An 8,476-nucleotide genomic window follows, 5' to 3' on the forward strand; every position below is an offset into this window, starting at 1 on the left:
CTTTCTTCTTTTTGCTTATGTGGTGCTGAGGAATCGAACCCAGGGCCTCATGCATGCAAGGCAAGCACTCTACCACTGAGCCACCTTCCCAGCCCTGGATATACTATTTCTAAGAAGTATTTAAGCATAATAAGTACCTACTGTGTGCTGCTAGGTGCTGACCATGCACTTTTGTTTCCCCCTCCACAACCTTGATAAGGCTCTTCCCACCCCCAGTGTGTAAGTGAAGGAAATGAAGTTCAGAGATACTAGAGGGCTCATCAGGGCCACAGAGCTATGTCCTGTCTTTAACATGGTACCACATTACTCTTAGCTCTGCTGTGCCCCAGCTTGGAAAAAAGCCAACGGAGCTCTATTCTTTTTTTTTTTTTGTCGGTCGTGGGGCTTGAACTCTGGGCCTGGGCACTGTCCTTCAGCTCTTCAGCTCAAGGCTAGCACTCTACCACTTGAGCTACAGCGCCACTTCTGGTTTTCTGGTGGTTTATTGGAGATAGGAGTCTCACGGTCTCTCCTGCCCGGGCTGGCTTTGAACCTCGATCCTCAGATCTCAGCCTCCTGAGTAGCTAGGATTACAGGCGTGAGCCACCAGCGCCCGGCCAGAGCTCTATTCTTAATGTGCTTTCTAATGCCCAGGGGATCCTGGGCCACCAACCACTCTTGTTTCCCCCAGATTTAACACTAAAACCCATGCTTAAGGTCTTCTTCTATGTCCTTTAAGGATCTTGACTAGGAGTGGTGTGGAGGTGATGAATGGGGTTCTGGGGCCCCATTTACTATAATCTGTTGGCCCTGGTTAGACCCCTTCTTCTTTCTCTTTGTTCTTGAGGCTACTCAAGATTGAAGGTTCAAACTCTTACATTATGAGAGGAGGGGTCACCAATAGGATATTTATAAGGATATATCTGATTAGAAACCATGGCCCCCATCTCTTGGCTGAGTGTTGTGTTTCTTCCTACCTCCCCTATCATGCACAAGATTAGCAAGGAGGAGGGGGAGGGGAAGACATGGGTCCCAGACAGGTTGAGCCTCCCTTAGCCTTTGGCTGGGATCTGCGGGGGTAGGAGCTAAGGCAAGTGTAGGCTTGTGTGTGTGTGTGTGTGTGTGTGTGTGTGTGTGTGTGTCTAGGTAGGTAGGTAGCAGCAGCCATGAAAGAATGTGAGTTGTTGGGGGAGGGGTCCAGGTGCCACCTTCAGGCAGCCTGGGCCTGACACTTTGGTACCCAGCCCATTTGGCCAGTCCCCTGCGGAAATGCCACATTAGGACAAAGGGCTCCCCCAGCCAGGCAGTGCCCCACCCTGCCAAGCATTCAAAGCCTGGCAGCCTTGCCTATGGGCCACCCCTTCCACACCCTGCTGGCAGTGTGTTTCTGTCTCCCCACCCCCAACATGAAGTTTAAGGAACAGTGGAAGGCCTACTCTCACCATTCCTACCATGTTGCCCCAGCCCAGCCTCTCATGGATTATTCTCCTGGTTCTGTGATACCCTGTGCCCTGCAACCCTGAGGCTGACCATCTCTTCTCTCCTGGGCAGGTTCCTGAGTGGGAAGGGCTTGGTGATCTACCCGAAGATTGGAGACAAGCTGGACATTATCTGCCCCCGAGCAGAAGCGGGGCGGCCCTATGAGTACTACAAGCTGTACTTGGTACGGCCAGAACAGGCAGCTGCCTGCAGTACTGTGCTGGACCCCAACGTGCTAGTCACCTGCAACAGACCACAGCAAGAAATCCGCTTTACCATCAAGTTCCAGGAGTTCAGCCCCAACTACATGGGCCTGGAGTTCAAAAAGTACCATGATTACTACATTACCTGTGAGTCCCTATACTCCCATTGTATACTTCTCTCCCTAAGCTTAGCTTCCTGCCTCCTCACAGTAGTGGGAGCTTCAGTGTGGTGCCCTGATACCTCACACAGTTGAATCTCTGCCTGATCTGATCCCCTTTGAAGACTAGCATGCTCTCCTCCTTGCCTGGCCTTGAAATTCTGGACCCAACAATCACCATGTGGCCTCTTGCCAGATTGCCTTGGCTCCAGGGCTTGAGTGGAAGAGGCCTCTGATCATGTTGCGTTCTCTCTTTCTTGGGAATGGCTAGGTTGGCAGAGCCCTTTGGGATCAGACAGTTCTTCCTTGGAAACTGAGGTCCTAAAAGATGAGCAGGGGCTGGGAATATAGTTCAGTAGTAGTATTTATCTGGTATTATAAGGCTGTGACTTCCATCCCCAGCATAAAAACAGAAAGGTGAATGGGATTCTTGCTGTAGGCCACATAATGAGTTAGAGAAAGGATTGAGACTTCAACTTGGTTCTCCTTACCCTCAATCTAGAATTCCTTCCAGGCTTCTCAAAGCCCCTTTCATAATGCCAGTTTCATTGCTTGCCCTCTGGGAAGCAGCTCCCAGTGAGAAGGCACACCTTAGTATTGCCTACTTATGAGGAGCAGAGCCCATAGAGAGGGGTTGGGCTTGGCCTGGCTGAACTGGGCTACTTTATTCTTAGTGGGAGGGAGGTGAAGAGGGAGGGAAAGCAGAAGAAGGGTTCATGAGTAAATCAGAGCTGCTTGCCACACTTCACCCCTAGTGGCCATTCTAGGCCATTCTTCCTAGATGACTCTGTGTTACTGTTGTTGAGGCAGCACTGGGGTTTCTGGGTAAGGATGGCAGACATGTTCCCTCTTCCCAACTTCTGACTGCTTTGTTATCTTCCTGCAGCGACATCTAATGGGAGCCTGGAGGGGCTGGAGAACCGGGAGGGAGGTGTATGCCGTACACGCACCATGAAGATTGTCATGAAAGTTGGACAAGGTAAATAATCAGGCTGACTGGGTATGTTGGGAGTGAGGGAGGGGCCAGAGCTTTGAGTAGCTGAGGTCCAATATTAAGGCCATTCTCTTTTTTAAAAATTTTTATTGTAAATATACTATACAGAGGGTGACAGTTACATGAGCAAAGTAACGAGTACACTTCCTATTGAGCATTGTTACCCCCTCCATTGTTTTCCCCTTACCATCCCTTCCCTCCCTACCTTCCCCGAGGTTTTGTTTTTTTTTAAATTGTGGTTAAGTGATTACATAATTTCCCAAATTTCACAGTATTGTGGAATAATGATGCTCATTTAAAGTCACAAGTTCATTCTAACTCTCCTGGAGCAAATTGTCTATCACAGTCTATAACATATAATGGTGTTCACATGTTATACACCATACATGTGATCAGCAGCATGGGGATATTTAGTAGTGGTTCGACCAGATGAGTAGGAGTTTTTTGTTTCTTAAGTCCTGTTAATTTTGTCATATCACCTAACATTTTGGATTTAACATCCACCTATCAGGGAGACCATGTACCGTTTGTCTCTTTGCTCTTGGCTTATCTCGCTCAACATGATTCCTTCTAGCATTGAGGCCATTCTTGACCTAACATATATGATTAAGTGTGTTCATGCTAGCAGAGTCCTGAGTTCCACCTTCTCACCTGTCTCCCTGCTCTCAGATCCCAATGCTGTGACACCTGAGCAACTAACTACCAGCCGGCCCAGCAAGGAGGCAGACAACACTGTCAAGACAGCCACCCAGGCCCCTGGCCGGGGCCACCAGGGTGACTCTGATGGCAAGCATGGTAAGTATAGACAGGTGATTCTTAAAGGGCAGAAGTCATTATTGCTCAGTTGCCTTCTTTGCCCTGTGTCTAAAGAAATGCAGGCTGAGTCTAGCCTGAGACCTGCTATGTATCTCCTGGCAAACATGGGTGGCAGCAAGAACCATGACTGTTTCTTCATCTCTTGTTTGTGGCCATTTGTGTTGGCCGCGTCATCTTCCTCAGGCTGACCATTCCTTCCTTTCCTTCCCCCTTCCTCAGAGACTGTGAACCAGGAAGAGAAGAGTGGCTCAGGTGCAGGTGGGGGCAGCAGCGGGGATGCCGACAGCTTCTTCAACTCCAAGGTGGCATTGTTTGCAGCCGTTGGTGCTGGCTGTGTCATCTTCCTTCTCATCATCATCTTCCTGACCGTCCTACTACTTAAGCTACGCAAGCGACACCGCAAGCACACACAGCAGCGAGCCGCTGCCCTGTCACTCAGTACCCTGGCCAGTCCTAAAGGGGGTAGTGGCACAGCGGGCACTGAGCCCAGCGACATCATCATCCCTTTACGGACTACAGAGAACAACTACTGCCCCCACTATGAGAAGGTGAGTGGGGACTACGGGCACCCCGTCTACATCGTCCAGGAGATGCCACCCCAGAGCCCAGCGAACATCTACTACAAGGTCTGAGTGCCCAAAGCAGCTTTGAGCCCCGAGGGACAGATGGCCTGGATGGACCTCTCCTTTGTCCCCCACACCCTTCCCCTTGCCAGCTGTGCCCACCTTTGTATTTAGTTTTGTAGTTTCTTGGCTTTTATAATTCCCCTTTTTCCTGCCCCCTGGGCTTTGGAGGGGGGTGCTTGTGACCCTGACCCCCATGCTCTCGTGCCTTCCCCCTCTGGCCAGGCCTGTGGGCTCTGTGGGGGCGCCCTTTCTTGGAGGGCAGGGTTGGACACTGATGGACAGTAGGCAGGGAGACAGCCCCCTGGCCCTGCCCCCTCCCTCACTCCCTTTCCCTTTCCCAGGACTGCTCGTCCACTATCATCATCACTGTTTTTTAATGCTTTTATGTTCGTTTTTTTTTAGCTGTCAACTCATTTTCATCTGTTTTTGAATAAAAATGGAAAAAATGTACAAGGTAGCCCCTCCCCAGGCTTTCTGAGCCTGGCCTGACCCAGTATAGGAGGGCCTGGGGCAGGATGTGGCCAGCCAGGAAGCATAGGATGGCATTTCTTTTATAGACTCCTTGGTATTTCAGGGGTGGGGTGTGGGGGAGGGCTGGCCAGGGCTGTTCCTGACCATGAGGGAATAGGAGAGTGCTACTGGGCAAAGTGTCCCACCATCCACTCCTGACCCTCCTTCCATAAAGCTCATCCTGGCAGTGGGGTAATGGCTGCCACCCTTCCACCAAAAAAAAAAAATCCCATCCTTATGGGATTCTTGGGCATCTCCTGCCTCTCTTACTCTCACAGTAATTAATGTCTTAATTGGCTGTTGCCTGGGGAACAAGAGAGCTGCTTCAGGCAGATGACCTCATGGGGGGTGGAGGGAGATGAGGTGCCCAGGTGGCTATTTGCCCTGCAGAGCTGGGAGTTCCCTACCGCCCTGTTCTCTTCTTAACTTTGGCATTCTTTGGCCTGGTAGGGAAATAGAGACCCAAGGTGGAGACCTATGTGGGTTTAAAGCCAGGTGGCCCGCTTCTTTTCTGGGTTCTAGCACAAGTAGGGTACCTTTACCCAATCTGGTTCCCACTGCCCCTCCCCACCCTCAGTCATGGGCTGGGGCCTGGAAAGAGGAAGAGGCTGCCTGGGGCTGGGCCAGCCTGCAGTGCACTTTGACCCCTGCTCCTTGCTAGCATGGCTGCTAACAGACTCCAGTGAGCCTTGCAGGAAGGCACTCCCAGTGGCCATGGAAGGAAGGAGTTGGGCCTTCTACCAGCCACCTCCCTCCACATTGCCTCCTGGCCAGCTGCCCACCCTAGTGCCAGGTGGGAGAGAGAGGAGAACAGCCAGCCCCTTCCAGGTGGCAATTGGAAGGGTTTTTTTTTGTTTGTTTTGTTTTTGTTTCTGTTGCCATTTGTGTAAATACTAGTCTTTTTGGAAGAAATAATGTAAAGATGTTTTGTATAAACTCCGAATTATTTTCTTGTTGCTTTTTTCTTAGAAAAAAATGAGAACTAAAAAAATTAACCACATGGAGAACTGGGTGTAAAATGGTGTCATGGTGTTGGGGAATTGTGAACTGTGAACATTTGTGTACACAGGAGTGTGTTTGTGTACATGCACACATGTGTGAGATTTCCTATAGCCAAACCATGGTTCATCTAGATAGGTATGGGGAAGTGGAAGGGGGTGCTATCCAAGGGGAGCAAGACATTTCAAGTGCCTGTGCAACTTACTGTGTTCCTCACCCCCCCCCCAGTTTTAGGCCCTATTGTTCTGCTATAATGAGCTTAGGTCCATTTCCATCCCCCCCCAATCTATCCTGTCACAGGCCATAGGCAGCACATTCAATGAAGAAGGTTTGATGGGGGGAGGGGGTGTTCCCATGGGGACTTGGGTGTGTCTACAGGTAGTGCCACCACCTGGCTGGGGCTAGATCTGGACCTGCTGGCAGGCCCAGCCCTGCCCTACCTCAGGATGCCTGGAGGTGGATAGAAATAACTTCCCAAGAGCTGAGCCTCTGCTGCTCCCACTGAATACTAGGGTGTTTTGAGACTTCCCAGTTAACTTTCCAGACAGAATGAACTCCTCTTTCCTGTCTTCAGAGCTGGGCAACAGCATAGCTCCAACCGTGATATATTTGGGGGCTTCTGTCCGGTAGTGGAGGCCCTCAGGCTAGAGCAGGCCTGAGCACCCAACCTCCCTCCCACAGGCTGATGAGTAACTTGCCCAGGTCAGAGAATGAAGTGAAAGCCCTCAAGATGATTTGGCCTCTATCCTTCAACAGAGTTGCAGGCTTGTCGGCCCAGGGCCTTCCTGCTTCAGCCTGGAGCAGCCTGTAGGGCTTTTCAGGGGTTATTCATAAAGACGCTTAACACATATGTCAGAGAGGACAAGTGAAATCCCATAACTGAAAACGGGTAAGAAGGCAAGAGAAGAAAAGAGGAAGGAAGGGAAAGGTGAGTTAAGGGATCCAGTGCAGAAAACCCCAGTAAGCCATCCAAGGAGCAGGCAGGGTTCTGTGGGAAGTAGGGAATGCATGGAGAAGGAAGGGGGAGGAGAGTCCTGGGAACACAGGGCAGGGCAGGAGGGAGGAGGCTGGGCTAGAGCAAGGCTGGGCCTGGCTGGGGTGCTCCTGGAGCCAGCTGGGGCAGAGGCTGTTTATTTGGTTTCTCATTAACCAAAGGAAGTGCCTGGATCAGATGAGGCCTCTGCTGTTTGACTGCCTGCCCAGAGTAGGGCCTGGCTTGTGCTGGGGGTCTCTAACTAGGGCTGGTTCAGGCCAGATTATTACCTCCAGTTGAGGTAAAGCTAGACCCAGGTTGGATGAGTCTTTTAGTCCTCCCCCCACCCCACCTCACCCCACCCTGCACTACAGGGTACGAGCTGTCCTTGCTGGTGACACATGGGAGATGGAGTCCCTGGGAGTCTAGGGAGTAAGCTGTGGGCATGTAAAGTAAAACACTAGGAGAGGGCCAAGGAGAGCATGAAGAGTTCACCCAACAGCCCAGGATATTTGTGACTAGGTCTTGCCCAGCATGGGTGCTGTAGCTGGCACTACTTTGTATTCCTTGTTTCACAGTGTCCAACACATATTTTATCTCTAAAATGCCACTGTGAGGGTGGCAGGTGGTGAATTATTTGCCTCACCCTGGAAAGGAAGAAACAGACACCCTACTAGGGGCTATAATTTGCCCCAAAATGCACATCAAGTAGACAGGGGTATTAGGATTCACGACTAGACCTTTTATTACACTAGGAGTAAATGAGAGTGAGGGATGTGACTCCCATTCTCTTCTACTCCCCAACTTCTTGCCTCTTTCTTGAGAATCTTGAAGAACAAGAGTTTTCCCTACCTCCATTCCCTTCCCATCTGTCTTGGGTCAGGGAGGGACCAAGCTTAGCTAGCTGGAGGCAGGAGGTGTGAGCCTCCAGTGGTAGGCCCCAGACAGGCCCCACCCTCCACTCCTTCCTGTCCCAGCTGGGCACAGGCTCCTGGTGAGTCAGGGATAGAGGATGCTTCCCAGGTGAGGTTGGGGCTGCCTGTCTACCTCTGCAGGCTGAACTGTTTGCCTATGAAGCCAAACTGAGCAGGTGCAGGCCTTGGTTTTTCTAAAGGCACAAGCGTCGTCAAACTGGAAGGCCAAAGTGTTTAACTTTATTGGCACTGGTCATTTTTTTTGCTGGTCCTGGGGCTTGAACTCAGGGCTCAAGGCTTTTGTGCTCAACGCTAGCACTGTACCACTGGAGATACCAGCTTTTTGGTGGCGAGTTGAAGATACCAGTGTCTCATACTTTTCTGCTTGGTTGGCTTGGGACTGCAATCCTCAGATCTCAGCCTCCTGAGTAGCTAGGGTTACAGGCGTGAGCCACTGGTGTCTACCAGCACTGGGTCAATTTTAAGCTCTCAGGAGACATCCGTATGGCACAACCAATGTGGAGGGCCTGGCACTGTCTAAACAGGAGCATGAAGGTAAGCTGAAGAATCTCAAGAATGATCCAGACCCAACTTGGGCCATGCTAGGTTGGGCCCTGCTGAGCAAGCGGCCCTCTGGCCACCTGGCATCAATCACTCTCGGAAATCCGGCCCGCCTGCTTGCCTGCCTGCCTGCCTGCCTAGCCTCCTGTCCTGCCTAGGCACGTCACAGTCTCACTGACACCCCAGCTGAGTCAGCCCCAGCCTGCCTAGGGACCCTCCTTGCCCATCTGCTGCTAGCCTCCTGCACAGCTGGCATTGGATGGG

At 51.3% G+C, this 8,476-nt stretch overlaps 1 protein-coding gene across 1 annotated transcript in view; it reads left to right on the top strand.

The window, feature by feature from the left end:
- Positions 1 to 4,992, top strand: part of Efnb1 (ephrin-B1) — a 14,466-nt gene extending 9,474 nt beyond the window's left edge. The window contains exons 2-5 of the mRNA XM_013031685.1: positions 1,531 to 1,808; positions 2,706 to 2,798; positions 3,483 to 3,608; positions 3,849 to 4,992. Coding sequence (XP_012887139.1) covers positions 1,531 to 1,808; positions 2,706 to 2,798; positions 3,483 to 3,608; positions 3,849 to 4,261 — 910 coding nt within the window. The 3' untranslated portion in view covers positions 4,262 to 4,992. The remainder of the gene's footprint in view (positions 1 to 1,530; positions 1,809 to 2,705; positions 2,799 to 3,482; positions 3,609 to 3,848) is intronic.
- Positions 4,993 to 8,476: the final 3,484 nt, after the last annotated feature.

Source organism: Dipodomys ordii, unplaced genomic scaffold (assembly GCF_000151885.1).
Source record: "Dipodomys ordii isolate 6190 unplaced genomic scaffold, Dord_2.0 Scaffold142, whole genome shotgun sequence".
Classification (NCBI taxonomy): domain Eukaryota; kingdom Metazoa; phylum Chordata; class Mammalia; order Rodentia; family Heteromyidae; genus Dipodomys; species Dipodomys ordii.